This window comes from Rhinoderma darwinii, chromosome 5, assembly GCF_050947455.1.
Source record: "Rhinoderma darwinii isolate aRhiDar2 chromosome 5, aRhiDar2.hap1, whole genome shotgun sequence".
NCBI classification, from domain to species: Eukaryota; Metazoa; Chordata; class Amphibia; order Anura; family Rhinodermatidae; genus Rhinoderma; species Rhinoderma darwinii.
The window spans coordinates 205180284-205208159 of NC_134691.1; the positions used below are offsets into that span (position 1 = coordinate 205180284).

Genomic DNA, 27876 nt, shown 5'->3' on the forward strand with positions numbered 1-27876 from the left:
AAATACAATCCACAGTTATAATTATGGTGTCTATTACAACTAAATAATGGATGCAGCCATTTTTAATACACTGAAGCTCGCCATACAAATTTGGTGGGATTGGCCAACACACTAATCTGTATGGGTTTCAACACACTCGATCCTTTGTTCGCCCGAGAGATAGGCGCTGAGATTTTTTGTTTTCTCTCTCAATCGAGATCATTGTGTGAAATATATGGTTATAATACTTTGTTTCTTCTAACTAGCTATTTCTTGGTGGACTCTGAAGGAAAAGTGTTGATGACCCAAGATGGAATATTCCGAAGTAACTGTATGGATTGTTTGGATCGCACTAATGTTATTCAGAGTCTACTGGCACATCGCTCTCTTCAGGCTCAGTTACAGGTATAACACTATATTTTGGTTACTATATCACCGTAAAATTCCTCTAATCCATCGCTAATATGACTTGCTAAATGCCAGTTTCACGGGTGTCATAGAAAAGTATGTAAACTTTGTTTGTAGAGATAGAGAAATCCCATAAAGATAAACTGTTAAAACAGAGACACCTATTCTGGCGCTGTAGAGAAAAGAGGAGGTTTTTGTATTTTAAGGCTTTGTTCACATCTGCGTTCTATAGGTATTTTTTTAACATGGAAGAAGTAAAAAGAAATTCTATCAATTTCCAGCTGCAGTAGTCCATTAATGATGTACAAAGTTTTTTTTACATATATTCAGATATAATAATTCTAAACAAAAACTGTTGAAAACAAGATTCATAGTAATTTTACAGTCTTCAGCATTTTTCATCCCTGCCACACACTTGCTGAAGAGACCTTACCTCTACTTCTCTCTCTTTCTGTTAGGCCCCAATTCCTCTGATTCAAGTGTATACGTTAGCATGACAAATTTAACCCCGTGCCACTTTTTTATTTTTTTTCTAAGACAAGTTGTACTTTTTTAACGGTAACATTTGATGTACCATATAATGTACTGGAAAATTAGTAACAAATTGTTGTGGGGTAGAATGGGAAAAAACACTCCTCCCCCTCCTTTGGATTTGGATTTCTCTGCGTTTATCGTGTAGTAAAAATTACGTGTTAATTTTATTCTGTGGGTCAGTACGATTTATGGTGATGCCTAATTTATATAGTTGTTTTTTTTTTTACGTTTCACTACTTTTACCGAATAAAAACAATTTGTTAAAAAACTTCGTTTTTTGTCGCCATATTTTAAGACCCATAACTTATTTTTTAATCTTTCATCGATAGAGCGGTGTAGTTTTTTCTGGTACCCTTTTGGGTTACATACAACTTTTTGATCACTTTGTATTCCATTTTTTGGGGAGGTGAGATGACCAAAAAAAACAACAATTTTGTGGGTTTTTTTTTATTTGTTTACGGCGTTCACCATGTGGGATAAATATTGTAATAGTTTGTACTTTAACCAACATTTTATCTTGATTTTATTTATTATAATTTTACGGGGAGAAAATGGAGTTTTTTTTTTTTTTTGTTTTTTTTAGGAATAGGAGTACTCACCTGGCAGACCTGAGGGTCTTCAATAGGTGCCACATCGGGACCCTGCGGGGGAGATGGGGGAGTGATAGGATGACAAAGGCCCCCCCCCCTTGCTAACCGCTTAACTGTAAAATGATGTGTTATCTGTAATACATAGCTCACACCTGCAGCATGTGCAGCGGGAGCTTGAAAGTAAAGTTTGATCCTCTTTCAGGTTGGGACATGGAGTAGAACGATAGACTGTTTACCTGTAAAGTTTCTTGGTATCTGTCAGGAACAACCACACTGGTGCTTTACCATAATTTAATCAGGAAGGTGGGGTCAAAGCATCTCCAGACATCAACCAGGCCACGGTCATGCATAGATGATTTAACTTTCCTCAGGGCTCTATAAGATCAGGCCAATTTTTTAGCAGAAGAATCTACCAAGGGATCCATGACCAGGTTGATGTCGCAACCTATAATGAGCAGGCCCTCAGATACAGAATCGACCAACTCTAGAACATTACACAACCACAGAGCCTGACCACCGTTTGGAGTGTACAGGTTTACCAGGGTAAGTATTTGTGTGCCAATCTTACCCTTCAGAATAAGTTATCGACCATCTGGGTCTTGAATATGTAAGAAATACACAAATGGAACCGCCTTCTGAAAACCCAAACTCACCCCCCTAGAGGCAGAGCTATTGCAACCACAATGGAAACAGACCGGGAAATGAAAGAGGGATTGGGGTAATGATCCTTTGTGAAATGCGCATCCTGTGACATCAAAACATCACAATTGATCTGTTTCAGGCAGGAGAAAATTTGACATCTCTTTGAAGGGGAATTAAAGCCCTTCACATTATGATACTATTTTTAATGAGGACATAGTATAAGAGAGATGACAAGGACATTAAAAAAAACGTGCAAAATTTGAACAGCGGTACATTGTGGCGCAAGAACCCAGGTTCAAGGGGGCGAGAACAAGTATCACCCATCAGCAGCAATCCAGATACAATGAATAGAATACAGACCATATATCAACCATGTTAGAATCTGCAAGACAAAGGGTAAGGACAAAACAGAGGATACATACAACACAGGGAAAAGGGGGAATATAAACAGGGGTATCAAACTTTTTAATGTTAATGTAAAAAAAAATTGGGAGTGGAAAATTTTTTATTCTAATCTTTTTGTCCCATGAAATGACAACTCTTCTCATTCATTCTTTACTTACAATAACTTGGCATACCTATGTATGCCAGTATATTGTACCTGTGCATAGACGTAACAGGCATTTACAGGAGACAGCCCTGGGAACTTTTCTTATGTCACAGACTGACTTCCCAGCCGAACTGCTCTCTCATGTGCATGGCCGCTTAGGGCTTGTCTAGTTATACTCAAGTAATAGTTTGCTTCTTATTTTATGTTTCAGAGACTTGGAGTCTTCCATATTGGGCAGAGAATTGAAGAACAAGTACAGTTTGAGAAGTTTTATAAAAATGGTAACGTTCTCAATAAACTTTAAAGATGTGTAAAACTTACATATGCAGAGTGATGTCACAGTTTAGTTGTATCGTAATATATTACACTATGTTTACAGCTTGGGCTGACAATGCAAATGCTTGTGCAAAGCAATACGCAGGAACAGGGGCTCTGAAGACAGACTTTACAAGGCAAGTGAAAATGCTGCCATATAAAAGTACACTGCTACATCACCCATATATGTTTTGACCGCCTTTAGCATGTATTTGTTTTGTAGAACTGGCAAAAGGACACAATGGGGACTTCTAATGGATGGCTGGAACTCTCTCATACGATATTACAAAAACAACTTTTCAGATGGATTTAGACAGGTAGGACATTAAATTGAAACCTTGTATTCTGTTACTGTGGATCTAAATGGCAATCTATATCTTAACCGGTTAAGGACTAGGCTGTTTTACAGCTAAATGGCCAGAGCAAATTTCACAATTTTGCTATGCGCTTCTTTAGATGACTATAACTCAGCAGGTGAATAAAGTTCATCTTTGAATTTTACACTCTTTTTAAAGGACAGATAGGGCTTTGTTTTAGTGGCATTTGTCAGTATATATCATTTTTTTTTTTTTCTCTAAAGTGGGCAAAATTGGAAAAAAATGCAAGAATTTAACAATTGCGTCGGTTTATGCTAGCATTTTTCACACACGGTATGGACCACGGCCAAAATTCATCTCCTTTCACGTTCTTCCACTTCTCCCGTGCATGGGGATACCAAATATGTGTGCCTTATTCGCTGTGCGGGCATGTGCCAGGGCTTGGCATAAAAGGAGGCTTTTTGGCCTTTTCGGTCCAGGAATTCTGCACTTGATTTTATAGCAGCATACTGTTTTCTGGGGGGCGTAATGCTGCTGAAACATTAGAATTACCCCATAAATGACTTCATTCACACAAGTAGACCCCACAAGGTTTCCTTCAAGGGGTTTATCATATTTTTAGCAAGTCCAGTTTTCTTCTGAAAGTTTCTTGAATAAGATGGAACAAAATAAAATCAGCACTTTTTTAGCAAATGCGTCAGTTTAGGCTAGTATTTTTCACACACGGTATAGACCACGGCCAAAATTCATCTCCTTTCACGTTCTTCCACTTCTCCCGTGCATGGGGATACCAAATATGTGTGCCTTATTCGCTGTGCGGGCATGTGCCAGGGCTTGGCATAAAAGGAGGCTTTTTGGCCTTTTCGGTCCAGGAATTTTGCATTTGATTTTAGAGCCGCATACTGTTTTCTGGGGGGCCTAATGCTGCTGAAACATTAGAAACACCCCATAAATGACTTCATTCACACAAGTAGACCCCACAAGGTTTCCTTCAAGGGGTTTATCATATTTTTAGCAAGTCCAGTTTTCTTCTGAAAGTTTCTTGAATAAGATGGAACAAAATAAAATCAGCACTTTTTTAGCAAATGCGTCAGTTTAGGCTAGTATTTTTCACACACGATATAGACCACGGCCAAAATTCATCTCCTTTCACATTCTTCCACTTCTCCCGTGCATGGGGATACCAAATATGTGTGCCTTATTCGCTGTGCGGGCATGTGCCAGGGCTTGGCATAAAAGGAGGCTTTTTGGCCTTTTCGGTCCAGGAATTTTGCATTTGATTTTAGAGCCGCATACTGTTTTCTGGGGGGCCTAATGCTGCTGAAACATTAGAAACACCCCATAAATGACTTCATTCACACAAGTAGACCCCACAAGGTTTCCTTCAAGGGGTTTATCATATTTTTAGCAAGTCCAGTTTTCTTCTGAAAGTTTCTTGAATAAGATGGAACAAAATAAAATCAGCACTTTTTTAGCAAATGCGTCAGTTTAGGCTAGTATTTTTCACACACGGTATAGACCACGGCCAAAATTCATCTCCTTTCACGTTCTTCCACTTCTCCCGTGCATGGGGATACCAAATATGTGTGCCTTATTCGCTGTGCGGGCATGTGCCAGGGCTTGGCATAAAAGGAGGCTTTTTGGCCTTTTCGGTCCAGGAATTTTGCATTTGATTTTAGAGCCGCATACTGTTTTCTGGGGGGCCTAATGCTGCTGAAAGATTAGAAACACCCCATAAATGACTTCATTCACACAAGTAGACCCCACAAGGTTTCCTTCAAGGGGTTTATCATATTTTTAGACAGTCCAGTTTTCTTCTGAAAGTTTCTTGAATAAGATGGAACAAAATAAAATCAGCACTTTTTTAGCAAATGTGTCAGTTTAGGCTAGTATTTTTCACACACGGTATAGACGACGGCCAAAATTCATCTCCTTTCACGTTCTTCCACTACTCCCGTGCATGGGGATACCAAATATGTGTGCCTTATTCACTGTGCGGGCATGTGCCAGGGCTTGGCATAAAAGGAGTCTTTTTGGTCCAGGAATTCTGCATTTGATTTTATAGCCGTATACTGTTTTCTGGGGGGCCTAATGCTGCTGAAACATTAGAATCACCCCATAAATTACTTCATTCACACAAGTAGACCCCACAAGGTTTCCTTCAAGGGGTTTATCATATTTTTAGACAGTCCAGTTTTCTTCTGAAAGTTTCTTGAATAAGATGGATCAAAATAAAATTAGCAATTTTTTAGCAAATGCGTCAGTTTATACCAGCATTTTTCACACACGGTATAGACCACGGTCAAAATTAATCTCCGTTCACATTCTGCCACTTCTCCCGTGCACGGGGATACCAAATATGTGGCCTTATTTATCACATAGAGATGTAGGAGGGCGGAGGATAGAAGAAGATTATTTCACAAATCGCTTTTTTTCAAAGCTGGTTTTACAAAACTCAACAGAGTTTCTATAACACTTCCAAAATATCTGCTCTTGAAGCAGAAATCTCAAAATATTCATCTAGGGGTATAATGGGAATTTATTTTTTGGGGTTTTCTAAAATAAGAAATTGCAGGTTAATGCAAATGGAGCTCTCCAGCAGATGAACTTTAGAAAACATCAAACATGACATCCACCCCCCACCCATTCCCTCCCTCACCCTTGGAGTAAAATCAGGGGAAAAATAAAAACGTAATGTAGGGCAAATATATTTTCAACAAATTAACTAAAATCTAATAATTCAGAACAGTGTGGTATTTTTTAAAACATGGCTCAATGCACAGGCCTGGTTGTGAGGGACATGAGGGACAGAAATATCGGGAATCTTTGCGGTGCCCGTCTTTTCTGCAGACGCGGCACTTTTTCTGGGGGTTGCTTCTGGTTGCTGTTGGGGGAATCCGACTGATGAAGTGTCTTTCAGTCAGTCGCGTGACATCCTCAGACTGGGGGCATTCTCGGGTGTCCTGAACATCAAAAATGAGGCCTTCAATAATTTTTTCCTGGAAATCCAGGTATGTGTCTCTGCCTCTGTTTTTTTATAGAGCACAAATGAGTTGTGGATGGCCACCTGTAACAAATAAATGGCCACCTTTTTGTACCAGGTTTTAGTTTTGCGTTTTACTAAATAGGGCTGTAAAACCTGGTCGCTTAAATCCACCCCCCCCATGTACTTGTTATATTCGGACACGCTCACTGGTTTGTGCTTGTCCGATGTTGCCCCTCTTTCCCTCACTGCCACTGTTCCTGCGGTATGAATCGTGCTTAGCACATACACATCTTTGCGATCCCTGAACTTGACCGCCAGCAATTCTTCAGATGCATAAGCACAGGAGTCCCCCTTTACCATGCGCTTCCCCACTAATTGCTGTGGAAAACCAATTCGGTTTTTGCGCATGGTACCACATGCCCCAGTCCTTGCAGCATGCAAATGCCTAAACAGGGGCACACTGGAATAAAAATTATCACAGTACAGGTGGTACCCCTTGTGAAGCAGAGGCTGCATTATCTCCCACACGATCTTACTGCTGGTGGAAAGATCAGGGGGGCATCCAGGAACATTTATTGTGCGGTCCCGCCCTTCATAAATCCTGAAGGCGGTGGTATATCCTGACCCGCTTTCACACAATTTGTAGAGCTTAACGCCATATCTTGCCCTTTTGGAAGGTAGATATTGGCGAAAGCTAAGTCTGCCATGAAAGTTGAGGAGGGATTCGTCCACACTTACATTCTGCTCAGGGGTGTAGAGTTGCAGAAATAAATTATTCAGGGAATTTATTAGCGGTCTTATTTTGAACAACCGATCCCGGTTTGCATCGGTACTTGGGGGGGCCTGTGCGTTGTCATTGAAGTGGAGGAACCTCATTATTGTCTCATAACGAGACCTGGGCATTACTGCAGAATATACTGGGGTGGCTTGGGCGGGTCTTGTTGACCAGTAAGACCTAATGGAGGGCTTTTTGACAATACCCATATTTAGGGTGAGCCCCAAAAAAAATTTTAATTCCTGCAAATTGGTGGGCGTCCAATCTCTGGCATGGGTGGATGAAGGTTTCTGCCTTATATATTGCGTGGCATATAAATTTGTTTCGTGGACAATCTGATTTAGGATGTCGTCCGTTATAAATAAATGGAAGTAATCCATTTGGACAAAATTTGTATTGTCCACGGTTATGCCAGGAGTGGCCGTAAATCCGTGGATTCTAGGCCCGAAAGATGGGGCAGGTGCCCATACAAGAGCCTGGACTGGAGGGACCAGGCTGTCCCGTGCTACAGCGCTACTTGGCCCTGCGCTTTCATGTTCTGCAGTTTCGACTGCATCAGGGACAACGTCCCCTGAAGATGAACCTGAAGTGACGCTGTCATCGTCACTACCTAAAACAGGTTCCATCTCGGACGCCATCTCTGATGCGGTCTCCGACTCAGACCACAGCATGGCGTATGCCTCCTCGGCGCTAAACAACTTCCTCGCCATAACGTAACTAACACTAACACTAACTAAACAAATTTTTATTTTTTTTATAAAACACACAAACTAACTGCTATATATATCTACACTACCGCTAACAAAAAAATAAACCGCTATTGCTATATATATTATATATATGTGGATATATATATAATTATATACTCCCTACCTGCCTATTCTAATAGAATAAAAGAAAGAAAGGTAGATAGAGAAAAAAAGATAGATGGATAGATAGATTGTATAGATAGATAGAAATCTATCTATACAGAGAATGTTTTAGTGTAACTGTATTTTTTTGTAACTGTAATCTTCTGGCAGCAATTCTCCAGAGTCTCTTCTTCTCCTCAAACTGAAACAATGTTTGAGGAGAAGAAAAGAGGCAGGAGATTTACTGCCAGAAAAGTCAAAATAAAACAAATGTGGTCGCTGTGATTGGTTTTCACAGCGACCACATGATCAGGGACCATCAGATTGGTCCCTGATACTCTGCCCAGTGCCCAGAGCTGTTGGTAACAGCGTGGGCACAGGGCTGTGTGCACGCGATCGCGTGCACACTGTTTTATTAGCAGGAATGCATGTGATCGCTGTGATTGGTTGTCACAGCGACCACATGTTCAGGGACCATCAGATTGGTCCCTGATACTCTGCCCAGTGCCCAGAGCTGTTGGTAACAGCGAGGGCACAGGGCTGTGTGCACGCGATCGCGTGCACACTGTTTTCTATGCAGAAATGCATGTGATCGCTGTGATTGGTTGTCACAGCGATCACATGTTCAGGGGTCAAAAGATTGACCCCTGACATTCTGCCCAGTGCCCATGGCTGTTAGCAACAGCCAGGGCATAGAGCTGTGTGCACGCGATCGCGCGTGCACAGTCTCTGAAGTGCGGCCGTATATATACTATACGCCGGACTTTAGAGACCCTGACCGCTGGCCGTATATTTACGGCCAGCGGTCGGGAACCTGTTAAATACTATATATCTTAAAGGCTATGAACTTTTGAAGACTTCTTTTATTTAATTTTTTTTACGAAAACATTTTATCGTGTTTAGTGTAACTTTGTAACTTGTTTTTATTTAAAAATAATTATTTTTGGATATACAAATTCTATGTGACCTATTATGAACTTGGATGTGATCGATACCAGGTGGAGCCTGCGTGTCAAAGACACGCAGGACCCGTGGTTGCTGAAGCAGTCAGTCCCGTTGACCTGACGTATTCGGGTTTCAGCGCAGGATACAGCTTCTGTATACCCAGGCTACATAGAAGCCATATCTCAAAATAATTATTTTTTAAAATAAAAACAAATTACAAAGTTGCACTAAACACGATAATAAATTTGTTTTAGTAAAAAAAAAAAAGTCTTCAGTTTTCCATAGCCTTTAACTGCTTCCTGCTGCAGCCACTTTTGTCCTTCCTGACAGAGCCTCTTTTTTTCAATACGGACGTGTCACCTATTGTAGTATTAACTTTGGAATGCTTTTACCTATCCAAGTGATTCTGACATTGTTTTCTTGTGACACATTGTACTTTATGATAGAGGTAAAATTTGGTGGATACATTGTGTTTATTTGTGAAAAACTTCAAAATGTGCAAAAATGTGCATTTTCCTAAATTTAAATGTATATGTTTGTAAGACCGTTACACTACACAAAATAGTTACTAATTAACATTTCCCATAGGTCTACTTTATGTTGGCATCAGTTTTGAACATCCTTTTATTTTTCTAGGATGTAACAAAACTTAGTTAGGTTTAGCAGAAATTTCTCACATTTTCAAGAAAATTTCAAAAGCCTATTTTTTTGTGACCTGTTTAGTTCCGAAGTGACTTTGAGGGGCCTATATATTAGAAATCCCCAGAAATCACCCTATTTTAAAAACTGCACCCTTCAAAGTTTTCAAAAAAGCATTTAGAAAAAGTTTCTTAACCCTTTTGGCGTTTAACAGGAATTAAAGCAATGTAGAGGTGAAATGTACAAATTTCATTTATTTTATTTTTTGTTGCAAAAATGCAATTTTTATCCATCCTTTTCTGTATCACAGAAGGTTTTACCAGATACACAGAAAATCAAAATTTATTGCCTAGATTCCGCAGTTTTTAGAAATATCCCACATGTGGCCCTAGTGTGCTACTGAAATAAAGGCCTCAGAAACAAAGGAGCACCTAGTGGATTTTGGGGCCTTCTTTTTATCAAATTATATTTTAGGCACCTTGCCAGGTTTGAAGAGGTATTGTGGTGCCAAAACAAAGGAATCACCCCCAAAAAAACAACTTTTGGAAAATGTATCCCTCAAGAATTTCATCTAGGTGTGTAGTGAGCATTTTCACCCCACAAGTGTTTCATTGATTTTATTAGAATTTGGCCGTGAAAATGAAAAAAATTTACAAGGAATAAAGGCGAAAAAGAACCCCAACATTTGTAAAGCAAACGGTGGGGCTCAGAAGGGAAGGAGCACAATTTGGCTTTTGTAGTGCAGATTTTGCGGGATTAGTTTCTGGGCGCGATGTCACATTTGCAAAGCTCCCGAGGTACCAGTACAGTGGAAACCCAGAAGTAGTGACTCCATTTTGGGAACTCCTCTCAAGGTATTCACCTAGGGGTGTAGTGAAAATGTTTAACCCCACAGGTGTTTTCCATAAATTAGAGTGCACTTGATGTTGCAGAGTGAAAATCAAAATTTTTCCATAGTTATGCAATTTCAGGGTCCATTATGTTGTGCCGAGTTTATGCCACCATGAAAAGACAGCTCTTTAACTTATTATGCTCTGTTTCCTGGTTTTAGAAACACCCTACATGTGGCCCTAATCTTTTGTCTTGCCAATCGACAAGGCCAAGTAGTGAAAGAGTACCATGTAAAATTGAGGCCTCATTTGGTGACTCACAAAGTATTGGTTCACAATTGCAGGGCTCTGATGTGAAATAATAACATAAACCCCTGAGAAGTGACCCCATTTTGGAAACCACACCCCTCAAGGCATTAAGAGGTGTAGTGAGCATTTTCACCCACAGGTCTCCTCCATAAGTGAATGCGCTGCTGTTGGTTCAAAGTAAAAAATGTAGAAAAAAATTCCCAGATATGCCATTTCAGTATCAAATATGTTGTGCCCAGCTTGTGCTACTGGAGAGACAAACCAAAAGTTAAGGGTTCTCCCGGGTTTGGCGATGCCATATATGTGAAGTAAACCGCTGTTTGGGCACAATGTAGGGACCAGAAGGGAGGCATTTTGCTTTTGGAGCACAGATTTTGTTTTGTATTTTTGTTTGGAGTTTTATTGATATTTCAGTTTATAATGTGGGGGTATAGATAAACTGGACAGAGTACATCACGGCATAATCAGGTGGTAAAATGATGGGGTAAAAAATAATAAAATTATCCATGGATGTTTGTTACACTTTGAAGCAATCCAGTCTCACGTTGATAAATGGTGTCCTTTCTTATCCCTGTTTCGGTCCACACTCTGCACCTTTGCAGTTTGGGTAATTTTGCTGGGAAGTGTTGTCCTGGTATAATACAGGCACCCTCGCTTCCAGCGGTTATGTTTGAGCCCTCCCCTTCCTGGCCTTAATAATCGCCTCTTGAAACAGAAGAAATGTTCCCCTTTTGCCTGCATATTTTTTCTTTCGTGAATTATAGCAGCCATAACTTATTTTATTTTTTCATAGACTTAGTGATATGGGAGTTTTTTGCAGGACCATTTTAGTGCACATGTGACTTTCTGATCACTTTTTATTCAATTTTCTTGGGGAGGCAATGTAATGGAAAAAAAAAAGCAATTCAAACATCGTTTTGTAGTTATTTATAATGCAGGGTTCACCTTTCTGTATAAATGACATGTTAATTTTATTCTGCGGGTCAGTACGATTATGGCTATACCCAATCCATATAGTTTTTATATATATTTTACTACTTTTTACACAATAAACTGAAACATTTGATAAAAAATAAATCCTGTTTTTTAGGTCGCTATATTCTAAGAGCCATAACTTTTTTGCTTTTCCGTCTACAGAGCTATGGGAGGGCTTGTTTTTTGTGGTATGAGCTGTAGTTTTTTTGGGGATGTTTGAGACTTTTTGATCCCTTTTTTATTCCTGTGTTTGGAAGGCAAGGCGACAAAAAAAACAACAATTCTGGCAGTGTGTTTTGTTTTTTAACGGGATAGATATTATAATATTTTTTATAGTTCAGGCCGTTATGGATGTGGCAATACTAATTATGTATAGTTTTTTGGGGTTTTTTTATTTCATTTTTTCAATAATTAAGGTCTTGATAAGGGATAAAGGGCAATTATTACTATTACTTGAAACTTAGTTTTTTTTTTTTTTTACAGTATTCTTTCCTTTTGTATATATAGGAAAGAGAGACTTCAGGGTCCAACTGTATGATCTCTGTTATAAGACACTGTAATACTTATGAATTATATGCTTCCGTACTTGGTAGAAAAGGAAGCCATTGTTAGGTCTCTGGTTGCCATAGCAGCCATCGACTGCAAACCCCTTAGATGCCGGGGTCGCTTACAACAAGGTGTCAGCTGTAACATATGGCTGACGCCCATTGCTGATGGCGCGGGCTCAGCTTCTGAGCCCATGCCATCTATTTGTCATATGTATACAACATTTTGCAGGATGCACTAGCTTTCCATGACGTATACCTACGATAAATGTCGGGAAGGAGTTAAATACTTATAATTGATTTTTATATTGATGCCTTGTGGTGTTTCCTATTGTTTCATGGGTCTAGAATGCCATGTTCATGTAGAGCTACCTAGTGATAGTACAGGCATGTGCCATGGGTTTTGACAGCAGTCAGCGGTTTTGCAAACCTGACACAGCCCCGTTTTCCAAATCTGACCTGTCACTTTATGTGGTATGCTTGGAATGATTTTACTTATCCAAGTGAATCTGAGATTTTCTTGTCACACATTTTACTTTGTTAGTGGGAAAAATTGGTCGATACATTCAGTGTTTAACATTTTTTTTGCATTTTTCTAAATTTTGAAAGTATCTGCTTGTAAGACATAGTAATACCACACAAAATAGTTACTAGTTAACATTTCCCATGTGTCTACTTTATGTTGCCATTGTTTTTTTGTTTTTCTAGTACGTTGGAAGCCTTCTAATTTTAGCAGAAATTTCTCTAATTTTTTTATTTTTTTTCCAAAACCTTATTTTTTTAGGACCCAAGACTCTTCTGATTTGGCTTTGAGGGGCGTTTATATTTGAAACCCCTCATATATAACCCCATTTTAAAAACAGCACACTTCAAATTATTCAAAACTGCATTTAGATAGTTTGTCAACCCTTTTCATAGGAGTGAAAGCAAAGTGGAGGTGAAATTTATTAAAAAAAATATTTCCCTAGAATTTCAAATTTTAATACAGGTGGTAACAAACAAACAACTCAATATTAATTGCCTATATTCTGAATTTTTTTTTAAATATCCTACATATGGCCCAGTGTGCTATTTGACTGAAACACAGGCCTGAGAAATAAAGACGAACCTTGTGAATTTTGGGGCCTCCTTTTTATTGAGATATATTTTAGGCACCATGTCAGGTTTCAAGTGGTCTTTATGGTGACAAAACATAAGAAACACTTTAAAAAGTAATTTTGGAAACTACACCCCTCAAGAAATAAATCTAGGGGTGTATTGAGCATTTTGACCCTACAGGTGTTTCACAGAATTGATTAGAATTGGACTGTGAAAATGAAAGTCTCAATTATTTCCAGTAAAATGTAGATTTTTTTCATTTCCACAAGGAATAAAAGTAAAAAGAGCACCCCAACACTTGTAAAGCAATTTCTTCCGAGTACAACAATACCCCATATGTGGTAATAAACTGCTGTTTGGGCACACAGCAGAGCTCAGAAGGGAAGGAGCGCCATTTGGCTTTTGGAGCGCAGATTTTGCTGGAATGGTTTTTCGGGTGCTATGTTGCATTTGCAAAGCCCCTGAGGGGCCAAAACATGGTCTTTTACATTTATTATTATTTCTGTTGGCACCATTTAAAGTACCATATAATGTACTGGGAAACTGAGAAAAAAAAATCTATATGAGGGGTTTGTAAAAACTGCGATTTTCCTCCATTTTCTTTTGGGTTTTGTTTTTACGTCTTTCGCCGGGCGTCAAAAGCAACAAATTTAACTTTATTCCGCTGGTCAATACGATTACGGAGATATCAAATTTATATAGTTTTCTTAATGTTTTACTCCTTTTTAGAAAGAAAAAACTATTTGTTAGAAATAAAAATTTAATTTGTGTTGCCATATTCTAAAAGTCATAACTTTTTTATTTAATTTTTTTCGTGACCTGAACGGTGTGAGGGCTTGTTTTTTGTGGTACGAGCTGTGGTTTTATTGGTCCCATTATTTAGTATGAGATTTTGATCACCTTTTATGTAAGAAAAATATGTATCTCGAAGTTGAACCAAAAACTGTGATTCTCGTTCACCATGCAAATTAAATAATGCTACATTGTTATATTTTTCGGGCTATTATTGACAAAGCGATACCAATTTTGTTAATAAAAAACAAAACATTTTTACATTACTTTAGAGGGGGAAAAAGGGGTGTTTTTGAACTTTACATTTTTTTTTTTTACTACTAAAAACTTTTTAACTTTTTTTTTTTACACATTTCATTAGTCCTTTTAGGGCAGCGGTCCCCAACCTTTTTTGCACCAAGGACTTCTTTCATGTTTATTGCACAATCATTTATTTTTTTGTGTCACCATATTGATATCCCTTAAGTTTAATTTGATTGGGGTGATGCTTAGGTGTTCCCTGAGCAGTGTAAATAATGGTTTCTATTGAAAGGATGCAAGCAGAGATTTTATATATGTGATTTAATGAATGCTGTCAAGCTGCGTTATCCCTTTTTCTTTAGGCAGTACTCTTTAAGGTATAACCTTTATTTAAATTCTCCTAAACTGTTTTTCAGAATATACACCTTTTTATGGTTCCCTATTTACTAATATCTGTGACCCAGTCTTCTGAATGCATACAGAAGAATTATTTACATAGACTCAATATGTTGTAATGCTACAGTTTACATTTTGCTTCTGAATTATTTCCACTGTTGCCTGAAAATATATTAATTATTGATCAGTAATCAGGTTGCAGTCAGTTTGTCTATGCTTTTAGAATGTCGTTACAGTATGGGCATATTGAAGGCTCTGAGGCCAAAGGATGCCGAGAGATGTCAAGGATGGTTCATATAGAATATAAACACACATTTATTTATTTTTCTTTTGCAGGATTCAATTGATTTGTTTCTTGGAAATTATTCAGTGGAAGAAGTCTATTCTACAAGTCCCTTACAAATTCAAAAAGACTTGAAATTTTTAGCAGTAAGTAGTATTTGTAAAATGTGGGATGAAACCTTGGGACTTTTCAGGCTGACTTCCCAGTCGACCACCAGTCATATGGTGTGGGCAGGCTGCTCTGGACTTTTCTATACTTAGAGAGCGACAGAGATAAATAGTTAGCAAGTGAGATAAATGGGGAGCGAGAGAGATAAATGGGGAGCGAGAGAGATAAATGGGGAGCGAGAGAGATAAATGGGGAGCGAGAGAGATAAATGGGGAGCGAGCGAGATAAATGGGGAGCGAGCGAGATAAATGGGGAGCGAGCGAGATAGATGGGGGAGCGAGCGAGATAGATGGGGGAGCGAGCGAGATAGATGGGGGAGCGAGCGAGATAGATGGGGGAGCGAGCGAGATAGATGGGGGAGCGAGCGAGATAGATGGGGGAGCGAGCGAGATAGATGGGGGAGCGAGCGAGATAGATGGGGGAGCGAGCGAGATAGATGGGGGAGCGAGCGAGATAGATGGGGGAGCGAGAGAGATAGATGGGGGAGCGAGAGAGATAGATGGGGGAGCGAGAGAGATAGATGGGGGAGCGAGAGAGATAGATGGGGGAGCGAGAGAGATAGATGGAGGGCTACAGAGAAATGGCGAGAGATAAATAGACTAAAATCTGCTTACTGAAATTTTCATTTCCTGGAGTCTGAAGGCAGTACTCCAATGGTTTAAACTCCCCTAAGTACAACCAAAAGACAGGTTAATAAGCAGTTAATTAAACGTTTGAGTAATACCCACCTATAAAAGGCAGAAGGATCCACACCACACTTGTATAGTTTGTAGCAATAACAAAAAATGTATTAAAAGGTTGGAAGCTGTTCTGCCTTCGGACTCCAGGAAATGAAAATTAGGGTAAGCAAATTTTAGTCTTTCCTGGTCATCCTCAGGCAGCACACCAATGAGATTTAAAAAGCAATAAATCAAATAGGGGGGGGGGAAGAAATCGCCCTTTTAAGCACCGAACTGACAAAGGCCGAACCTTCTGAAGCTAGGATACCTAGCCTGTAGTGCTTAATGAATGTCGAGGGAGATGCTCACATAGCAGCTCTGCAGATTTGATCTAAGGGCACTTGGTCCAATGCTGCCCATGATGTCGAGGTGGATCTTGTAGAATGTGCTCTGAGATGTAATGGAAATGCTTGGCCTTGTGAGGCTGGGTTCACACGAGCACATTAACGTCCGTAATGGACGGACGTATTTCGGCCGGAAGTCCCGGACCAAACTCAGTGCAGGGAGCCGGGCTCCTAGCATCATAGTTATGTACGATGCTAGGAGTCCCTGCCTCTCTGCAGGACAACTGTCCCGTACTGTAATCATGTTTTCAGTACGGGACACTAGTTCCACGGAGAGGCAGGGACTCCTAGCGTCGTACATAACTACGATGCTAGGAGCCCGGCTCCCTGCACTGAGTTCGGTCCGGGACTTCCGGCCGAAATACGTCCGTCCATTACGGACGTTAATGTGCTCGTGTGAACCCAGTCTAAGGCTTAACATTCCTTAATGGTATCTCTCACCCATCTAGCCATTGTAGCGTTGCTGTCTTCTTGACCTTTAGCAGCGCCATAGAACTGTAAAAATAGGGACTCCGATTTTCTAAATGTGGCTGTAACCTGTAAGTACTAAAGGACTGCACGTTTAACATCCAAGGTATGAAGAGACTCTTGATTCTCATCCTCTGTATCTGGAAGAAAAGATGATGATCTGATTGATGTTGGTGGAGGATGCCACTTTAGGAATGAAGCCTGGAAGAGTCCGGAGAACAATGCAGTCCTGTAATACTCTCCAAGCTTTGTCTTACAAAGAACCATACCGAAGTTCCCCAATTCTGTGGGCAGATGTGATGGCAACTAGAAAAATAGTTTTTAGAGATTGGTGCTTCAAACTTGCTTGAGCTAATGGATCAAAGGGATGTCTTGCGAGAGATTGAAGCACCAATGGAAATCCCAGGATGGGATAGGGTCACGTAGGGCTGGTTTTAGGTTCCTGATGGCTTTAAAGAACTTTCTTATTAGAGGTTATTTGGAGTGTATAAATTTCAAATGAGCATTTATAGCTGTAAGGTGGACCTTGAGGGTGTTATATAGGCCCTTGTTGAAGCCATCCTGTAAGAATTGTAAAATAGAGATAAGTGCGTTTTGAGGAAGAGTCTTAGCTGAACACCAGTCCCGGTAAATCTTCCAAATTCTGTTGTAAATTGAAATAGTGGCTTTTTTTCCGGAAGCAAGAAGAGTTTTCACAACCTCCTCTGATAGACCTGATTGTCTCAAGGACTAACGCTCAACCTCCAAGCCGTCAGATGCAGATTGTTGAGATGTGGATGAAGAAATCCCTTCTAAGGCCATTAATCTTGTTGTACTGGTAGTTTCCATTACCTTCCTTTCGAAAGAGACAATACGAGAGTAAACCAAGCCTCCGGGGCCAGAATCGAATCACAGCATTGGCCTCAACTTACTCGTCTATTACCTTCCTGAGAACTCTGAGAATTAAAGGAAATGGAAGGAAGACCTAAATCCATATTTTTCTTGAACTTGGACAACCCAGTGGCAATAGATGGCTCTCTCTAAGCGAGACAGGGAACACAAATTGTCCAGTTTGGTGTTGGCTCTAGTCGCCTTGACCTCCAGATCGAATAGACCCCACTTCTTCACTATCTGATGGAGAATAGCTGAATTTAAAGAGGCTCTGTCACCAGATTTTGCAACCCCTATCTGCTATTGCAGCAGATAGGCGCTGCAATGTAGATTACAGTAACGTTTTTATTTTTAAAAAAAGAGCATTTTTGGCCAAGTTATGACCATTTTTGTATTTATGCAAATGAGGCTTGCAAAAGTCCAAGTGGGCGTGTTTAAAAGTAAAAGTCCAAGTGGGCGTGTATTATGTGCGTACATCGGGGCGTTTTTACTACTTTTACTAGCTGGGCGTTCTGACGAGAAGTATCATCCACTTCTCTTCAGAACGCCCAGCTTCTGGCAGTGCAGACACAGCCGTGTTCTCGAGAGATCACGCTGTGACGTCACTCACAGGTCCTGCATCGTGTCAGACGAGCGAGGACACATCGGCACCAGAGGCTACAGTTGATTCTGCAGCAGCATCAGCGTTTGCAGGTAAGTAGCTACATCGATACACGCCCACTTGGACTTTTACTTTTAAACACGCCCACTTGGACTTTTGCAAGCCTCATTTGCATAAATACAAAAATGGTCATAACTTGGCCAAAAATGCTCGTTTTTTAAAAATAAAAACGTTACTGTAATCTACATTGCAGCGCCGATCTGCTGCAATAGCAGATAGGGGTTGCAAAATCTGGTGACAGAGCCTCTTTAAGCTCCATTCTGATTGAGGAAGGGCATTGTGACTGAGACAGCCTGCCTTTCTGTTGAGTAGACCTCAAATGCGAACAGCTGTGAGGTTGAATAAATTGGTTTCTGCCCAGGTCATCAACATCGCAGATTCTTTGGACAGCGCACAACTCCTGGTCCCACCTTGTTTGTTGATGTAATAAACGAAAGGAAGGTTGTCTGTCTGAATCACGACGCTGGTGTTGGAGAGGAGATGCTGAAATTGAATTGGAAATCTCCTGATCGCTCTCAGCTCTCTGACAGTGGATGACAGAAGTTTTTTCTTTTGGAGAGCACATCGGTTGACATCAGTGATTCTGCACATGAGCCTCCCAGCCCCAAGTGGAAGCGTCTGTTGTTCGTTATCTGAGGATGAGGAATTAGTGATCTGCCCTGGGATAACCTGGCCGGATTCCAACACCACATCAATTCCTTCTTGGTGACTGGAGAGATGAACATTAGGCTGTCTAGGGATGCAGTATGTCTGTTCCACTTCCAAGAGCTCAGGATATTGCCCTGAAGATCTCTGATGTGGGCTTTGGCCCATGGTACAGCATTTATAGCCGATGTCCGTAAGCCCAAAATTCTTATTGCTGAGCAGATTGTCACCGTCTGCACAGATGATTGGTGAGTCACTCCCTGAATAATTTTGTTGCGACGCTCTGGAGATTGACTGAGGTTCATGTGATGAGAATTGATGATGAAGCCAAGGTATTTTATCTCTTACTGGTACCAACTGAGATTTCTTCATATTGATGAGGAAACCATGTGCTCTGAGTCTCTAGAGTTGACTGGAGATGAAGTAACACAGCCTGAGTCGTTGGTGCTATAATCAACCAGTCGTCCAGATATGGGATGATGGTAGTTCCCTGGAGACACAGGGCTGCTGTGAGGAGCACTGATATTTTTGTGAAAACTCGTGGAGCCGACGTGATGCCAAATGGTAGGCATTTGAATTGATAATGCCAGATCTGTGATCAAAGTACATATTGGGAGGTACATCTCTGAATTCCAGGGCGTACCCCTGCGGATGGTGGTGAACACCCATTCGTCTGAGGATGTCTGAGACCACTGGTTTGAAAACTGGGTTAATCTTCCTCTGATCATAAAAGGGGGCCTGGTGTCCTTGGTTATCAGGTATTTTATTATTCGCCGCTTTCTTGAAGGAGAAGGAGGATATCCTGGCACCCATTTCTCCCCTGTCTACCTCAGAAATAAAAATTAATTTTGTTTCTAGGTGAACGCCTGTGTTGATAACGAAAAGGCTCGTTAAAGTTTTCCTTAGAATGAGTAAAGGCTTGCCCTTTACCCTCCAACAGGGACTCCGGGATTTTCTCCAACTGGGGTCCAAACAGACTCTCAGGCTGGAAGGGTAGGTTACAGAAATGAATTTTGGACTGAACATCTTCCTTCCATAGCTTTATTCATAAAGATCTTCTACCATTGCGGAGGAGGTCATTGCCCTAGAGGAGAATTTTATAGAGTCCGGAGAACTGTCACATAGGAATTCTGTGGCATTATTCATAAATGGTAAATTTTGAAGAATGTCCTCTCTGGGCACTCCGTCCTGTAAGTCTTGGGTCAGATGACTAAGCTACACTCTTTAAGGGGTTTTCCCATGAGGGACATTTATAACGTATCCACACGATATGTCTTAAATGTCAGATAGATGTGGGTCCCACCCCTGGGACCCGCACGTATCTTTAGAATGGGACCCCCTAAACCCTGTTCTACCTCTTTCTGCTCCTTCTGCCTCCCGGCCACTTCCTGACTTCATGTTTGGGAGTTACGAAAACCGCATAGCTTGCTGAGCTACACCGTTTCCATAAGTCCCATAGAATTAAATGCTTCCGTAACTTCCATTCACTACTGAAAGATACAGAGACGGCGTAGCCCAGTGAGCTACCCTGTTTTTGTAATTCCCGACCATGAAGTCAGAAAGTGTGCCGGAAGCACCAGGAGCAGAAAGAGGTAGAACAGGGTTTAGAGGACCCTATTCTAGAGATAAGTGCGGGTACCAGGGGTGGATATGTCATAAATGTCTCATGGGAAAACCCCTTTAAGGCTCTAGACACTGAGGCAGTTGCTAGAGATATCTTGCATTCTGTCGCATAAGTTTTCCTCAAAGCCCCATCTGATTTTCTGTCAAGAGGATCAGGAAGAAGGGCAGACTCCTGAGAAGGGGATACCACTCTTTTGGCAAGCCAATTTGAGGTATTTCTTCCCACTGAGAAATTTAATGAGGATCCATCCTATAAAGATTTTTGAATCTTGTGCCTGGATCGAACCTCTTGTCTGGCTAGCCCAGTCATGCTGGAGCCATTCTCAAAGGAGATGACCTGGAAATTTTTTATCCTTAGATTTAGAAAAGTATTTCTCTCTTAGGCTTATCTTTGTCAGATTCAATAGTAGCCTTAACCGCTTTTATCAACCGGGACACTTTATCCTTTTTGAGGATGTAAAGCTCATCATCAGAAACATATTCTCCTTCAGAAAGAGAGGAATCCTCTGAAGAGTAGGGAGACACAGCATGTTTTGGTCAACCATACTACAGGTTCCCAGACTTTCCCATACTGGTACTTGCCAGGCCTTAGGCTGTATAGCTTCTGCGATCTGACAAGGGCAGGCACATTCAGCTTACAATGGCCATTGACCGATGCAGAAAGTCCCTCAGCTCTGCGTTTCTTTCTCTTATGAGAAGTTCTGACTTCCTGGAAGGTAATAGCCAGTTGCTCTTTATACCAGCCCAGGAAGGATCTGGCTTGAGCCCTCTGGGGATCATCATCCTAAGCAGAATTTTCAGTTGATTGACATGCAGTGCACACGTTAGCCGAGCAGGAATCTCACATTTTTGACAGTCTGTGCTCCTGTCTTGATCTGGACATCTGTAAAAACCGGTACATATCAGTATGTTGTCTCATAACGTTTGAGCAAACATAATAAATGCCAGGAGTGTAAATACCACGTGAGACCGCACATCAGAGGCAATAAGAACAGCATAACGGGTCAGTTTAGCTTGCTAACAGAAGAATTCTTCTGCCTAGCAGTGGCACAATGATTCCCCCCAGACTGCAGGTTTAAATATGAGGCCAGGCATAGAAACGAGGCGCTCACACATGTGCAGAAGCACTAGCGTACCTGGACTTCCTGCAAAGTGAAGAGCCGTCCAAACCGAGGCAGAGGGGATGCGTGAAGTGAATTGCGTCATACGCGAGGGACCAATCGGGCGCCTGGTCGGTGATGACGTGTCCAGCGTCAGGCAGGGATCCTGGAAACAACATCCCCCTCCGGGAGACTCTGTCACCATTTTAGAAGGGAAAACCCGGCCTGTCCAACACATATGAGGAATAGAGGGAACACCATCCTTCCTCCCGGACATAACACACAGAGCAGCACCTGTTGTTCTTCAAGCCGAGGGACCCGATACCAGAGTATACTGCATGGAATATAGATAAATGGAGAAAATAAAAAAATCTTAAAAGCGGTTCAGAACCCGTGGGTCTGCTGATTTACTATGATGCCGTTCAGAGAAGGAAAAATACAAGTGTGGTGTGGATCCTTTGGCCTTTTTATAGACGGTTACTACTCTAGTGTTTAACTGCTTATTAACCTGGTTGTATTTAGGGGAGTCTAACCCACCGGTGTGCTGCCTCAGGACGACCAGGAAGTGTGTGTGTGTATATGTATATATATATATATATATATATATATATATATATATACATACATAGTATTTCATTTTGTTATCGCTAGTTTGTTGCCAAAATGTTTTATAGTCTTAAATAAAATGTCCTACCAACTTGCCTATGTAACCATGCTGAAGAAATAGATCCTCGTATGAGCTCGACTACAAGCAAATCTTGTGTACTCTGATCCCGCAGTTAGTCTCACATTATTCTGTGCCCCACGTATTGCTAACTTACTAAATACATTATACAGATTCCATGCACAACTGTGCAAATATCTGATTACTTATTGTTACACAGCACCAGGACTAATGCAGCTACATTAATGTTGCCCTTAATCTGCTATGTGTGATATAGGTTAGTCTAATGGATCTTCGTTTTTGTTTTTTTCTAGATGGGAGTTAGGCGTCTCATATCACATATTCTATGTGATGTGGAGTAGTTGTATATACTAGAAGACTCTGTTCACATAATGTTTCTTCTCTACACAGAGTTTATTTGTTTGGATAAAAAAAAAAAAGTATTTAAATGTATTCTTCGGCCCCTCCCTAGACTTTTTTTTGGTGAAACGTGGTCCAAAAGACTATGATTTGGCTATGTTTGATCTCCTTTACAATGGGATATTGTATTATTGGATGACAGACTAGCGCAGTGTACCACGCTTCTGCAATATAGTCAACTGGTGATGTACGCAAACGCTAGGCTTTAGACGGAAGCCTAAAATGGCATACTTTATGTTTTACGTTTTTAGCATGCATGTTAAACATTAATGCAAAACGTAGACTCACATTGTAATGTGAACAGGGCCTTACACTTGGGACTTCCATAGTCCTTACAAAACACCAGAAGATCGCTGTACTATTATTACCGTAACATCAATTGCCACTCTTGCATAAATTGTTTCTCACACTTGTAAATTTGATCACCGTGAACATTTAAAACAAATATTGGATGTCTAACACGTCTCTTTACTTTCAGTTGCCAATCATTATGGTGGTTGCATTTTCAATGTGCATTATCTGTCTACTAATGGCCGGTAAGTCAGCTATACTGTATATATTATCCAGAAAGCCTGCTAACTTGGCATTTACAGAATTGAAATAGAATGTGAAATTCCACAATACCAGAAGCGGAAGACTGATCATAGATAACCAGCTGTAAACTTTCTCATGTAAAATGCTATAAAAACACTGTTTGTGAATCTGGCGTTCTAATAGCAGATTGTATGTTATAGAGAATCTGTCAGCGATGAGAGGGAGAGCAGTGTAACAATACCTTTTGTCTTGGTCACTCCATTTGCATGACAAAGAAATTGATGTTTCATTTCCCCGGCGCTGCGGTCGCAAGTGTCACTAGGATGGATACTTGATCTACAAATGTTCTTAGACTCTCCTCAGAGAGTGCGGCCAGTCCCTTCCCTCTGCTCTGAGTGACGGCTCTAGCGGTCTCAGGATGGGATGCTAGAGCCGTCACTGAGCAGAGAATTGCACTTGCCACGCCGGGGGAATTAATTCGGGTTTCTCGGTCATGCAATGTTACTTTGCCCCTCTCTCTCCCGCATCGTCCTGTCAGCAGTTTTGACGTGTTAAAACTGCAGACATTCCCTTTAATGTCTGACCTAAGTTTTATATCCTTTGCTATAATTGTCTCATAATCCAGAATATTTAGCAATCCGGCGCCTATCCGATCCCGTTGGTACTGAATTAAAGTAATGCTTTTCTGTATGCATAAATTGTACTGTTTTGTTTATACAGGTGACACGTGGACCGAGACCCTGGCTTATGTACTATTCTGGGGTACTGCTAGCATTGGAACAGCCACTATTATCCTTTACAATGGCAAAGACTTTGTTGATGCTCCAAAACTAGTGCAAAAGGAGAAGATGGACTGAATTTGTAATTGTTCAAAGCATCTTGGCAGTGATTGTTCAACAAGCCATATCTGGAGTCTTTACTAATCTGCTTTCAATCACATTGTTGATCTTCCTAATGCTGAAGTTGATTTGAAACCATCATTAGCAATGAATTTTTATGCCATAGGTATGAAGATGTGGCACTATTCTACTATGTGACATGGAGCGTAACATACTCTTATATAACGATCTGCTTCACAATGTGCATTTTACATTGATTTGCAGCGTATTTCCAAGTGCTTCTCCGCCATTACAGGAGATGAGACCTCGTCTTTGAGAATTAATAAAAACTTTCATTTTGATTTCCATACTTTACGTTTGTCTCTAAATCACACAGTTCACAGTTTTTATTTTTTATTTCTCATTGAATAGTTTTAAGATGATCGGCACGACAAATACATTGGCTTTTAAGCATTCCACTATTTAATGTGTGTAATAAGACACATTCCCTTTCCTTCATTTGAATGCCTTAATTTATAATAATAAAATGTTTCAATGTAGACTTAATGCTAGAATATGATTGTTTGATTTAAGAGTTCTAAAATTATTACAAATGTAGAAAATCTGCTGGAAGTGCAGAAAAGCACATACAGTAATGTAAAATAGAAGCAAGCACTAAAGCACCAAAACAGGTGTAATATCCTTTATTGTATTGCTCTATGTATAAGCTTGCACTGTAAATTATTACATGGTAAGGTTGCATCTACAGGAACTGTCTTATAAAACTCATTGTTTGATTTATTAAATCAATGTGCGTATATATGTGTGTGTGTGTGTGTGTGTGTGTGTGTGTGTGTGTGTGTATGTATGTGTATATGTATGTATGTATCAAATAGAGAGAGAGCGAAGCAGCACTCAAACGGGTTTATTCATCCAATATCCAATACAACGTTTCACCTTCTCTATGAAAATGCCTTAATAGAGGGTGAAACGTTGTGTTATATATTGGATGAATAAACCCATTCAATTTTGAGTGATGCTTCGCTCTCTCGCTCTCTCTCTATTTGATATCTATCGTACAAGGAGGGGTCACTTCTTCGTTTGAAGCTTAGCACCGGCCTTGCTGGCGTGATATCACAGTGCTGCTCCAACTTCTGTTTTCTTGTATGTGTATATCTATCTCATATATATATATATATATATATATATATATATAGCAGATATAAAAAAATGGCGACAGCACCCTGCAACACTAATGCCACCTAAACCACTAAATATAAATAGATATGCACTAAAGCTCAATCTACCTACAAATAGGGAGGTTCTTAGTGCACATTTTGATCAAAAAGTGTTAGCCCACCTGCCACGACAAGGCGACCTCTGTAAGGTGGGAACCTACGCTGCACATACACCCAGAACTGGGACTAAGCCTACATATATACCTGGGGATGGTAGGATCCAGCATTGAACTGATTAAAATCACCCAGGGCAGAGTGGGAGGAGTGCAAGAACAACAAGTGGAGGCAGTCACTAACCCCACATATATGGATACCATAAACACAACAAAAATTGAACAGCACATTCCAACTAAATGATACAAAATACGCAGGTGCAAGAACACCTATGACTGCAGATATACAGCAGATATAAAAAAATGGCGACAGCACCCTGCAACACTAATGCCACCTAAACCACTAAATATAAATAGATATGCACTAAAGCTCAATCTACCTACAAATAGGGAGGTTCTTAGTGCACATTTTGATCAAAAAGTGTTAGCCCACCTGCCACGACAAGGCGACCTCTGTAAGGTGGGAACCTACGCTGCACATACACCCAGAACTGGGACTAAGCCTACATATATACCTGGGGATGGTAGGATCCAGCATTGAACTGATTAAAATCACCCAGGGCAGAGTGGGAGGAGTGCAAGAACAACAAGTGGAGGCAGTCACTAACCCCACATATATGGATACCATAAACACAATATATATATATATATATATATATATATATATATATATATGTGTATGTATATGTTCTTTGTAAGCATTCTGAGTGAAGGCACGAATTTGGTGATTGGAAAATGTCATTAAAGGAATATGGGGGAAATGTAATTTCTAGATGGATCAACACGATGATGGAAGATCCAGAATTCTTAATAATAAGAAACGGCCAGCAGGGCTTTGTAAGCTTGTATTCTTGGGGCTCACCTTGTTATTCTCTGGGCCTGAGGCACGAAGTGCACATGCTGTGGACATTTTCCTCCACGGATTTCACGGCCTATTTGCAATTATTGGGGGAAATTCGTGATTTTTGTTTCGCAAAGGGTGAAATCTACTGCAGAATTGACAAGCTGCAGGTTAGAAGTTCTGCAGCATGTCCTTATTCTGCAGTGATCTTTTTTTTTTTTTTTTTCTGGGTTTTTAAATCCCCTCCAAATGTATTTAACTGTAAATTCCTACAGATTTTTAGTGTGGAATCTGCACTGGAAATCTGCAGCGTGTGAATTCACACTTGGGGTATGTTCACACAGAGTATTTTGCAGGCAGAAAATTCTGCCTGGAAAAATCAGCTGCGGTTTTTTTTGCAGTTTTTTTACCTATTTCTTCAACAGGCAAAGGGAAATACCACAAGCGGCTTTTTTTAGTTCCTGTAGACACCAGTTCAGGGAGAAAAGATAAAACGATATAACTGTTTCAGCAAATAAAGCATTTTTATTGTATTAAAAAAGATGTGTGCACTTTTCTAATATATTTTTTGTCAACTGGCAGTTTTTAAGATTTCTCTTTGTAGTCACTGAATTGGAACCGTTTATTCACATTCAGAGGTTGGCAATCTGTCCTGGTCACAGTTGCAAGATTGAATAGTTAGGCCCAGGGCCGGACTGGGACTTAAAATCAGCCCTGGCATTTTTAAGCACCCAGGCCCACCGCAGGCCATACGCAGCCGCCAGTGTTGGGCTGGAGTACATGGGACCACCTTTCAGCTATACATGGGAAGATTTATAAAATAAAGGTATAAATGAAAAGAGGAATAGTTCCTGATAGCTCCAACTCAAACGAATCCACTGCTTTTCCACGAGAATAATGAACATGCGTATTATTCTACACTGCGGTCCAAATTATTATGCAAATGTTATTTTTCGCTGATTTTCCTAAATAGTCGATGCTAATGACAGTCAGTATAATCTTCAAGCCATCAACCATTGGAGTATAATGCAAATTTTATTGAACAAATCTCCTAATGATAACAGATTTTTTTTTTTAGAAGTAAAAAACTCAAAATGCACTGTTTCAAATGTTTTGATCTCTGTTGTGCATAATAATTTGAAAGGTTGTAAAGAGAACTAAAATGGTAATTTTGTTGAATTTGCAGCATCAGGAGGTCAGATTTATAGAAATCAAAAGCTCTTTCAATCAAAAACAACTTAACAGGCCAAGATACATGTTAACATAGGACCCCTTCTTTGATATCATCTTCACAATTCTTGCATCCATTGAATTTGTGAGTATTTGGACAGTTTCTGCTTGAATATCTTTGCAGGATGTCAGAATAGCCTCCCAGAGCTTCTGTTTTCATGTGAACTGCCTCCCACCCTCATAGATATTTTGCTTGAGGATGCTCCAAAGGTTCTCAATAGGGTTGAGGTCAGGGGAGCATGGGGGCCACACCATGAGTTTCTCTCCTTTTTATGTCCATAGCAGCCAATGACACAGAGGTATTCTTTGCAGCATGAGATGGAGCATTGTCATGCATGAAGATAATTTTGCTACGGAAGGCACGGTTCTTCTTTTTGTACCACGGAAGAAAGTGGTCAGTCATAAACTCTACGTACTTTGC

The 27876-nt window shown here is 40.3% G+C and overlaps 1 protein-coding gene across 1 annotated transcript in view; it reads left to right on the top strand.

The window, feature by feature from the left end:
- The window catches only part of SACM1L (SAC1 like phosphatidylinositide phosphatase), a 227553-nt gene extending 202945 nt beyond the window's left edge, over positions 1-24608 (top strand). The window contains exons 14-20 of the mRNA XM_075826884.1: positions 246-384; positions 2915-2984; positions 3083-3155; positions 3242-3335; positions 15053-15145; positions 23160-23217; positions 23936-24608. Coding sequence (XP_075682999.1) covers positions 246-384; positions 2915-2984; positions 3083-3155; positions 3242-3335; positions 15053-15145; positions 23160-23217; positions 23936-24072 — 664 coding nt within the window. The 3' untranslated portion in view covers positions 24073-24608. The remainder of the gene's footprint in view (positions 1-245; positions 385-2914; positions 2985-3082; positions 3156-3241; positions 3336-15052; positions 15146-23159; positions 23218-23935) is intronic.
- Positions 24609-27876: the final 3268 nt, after the last annotated feature.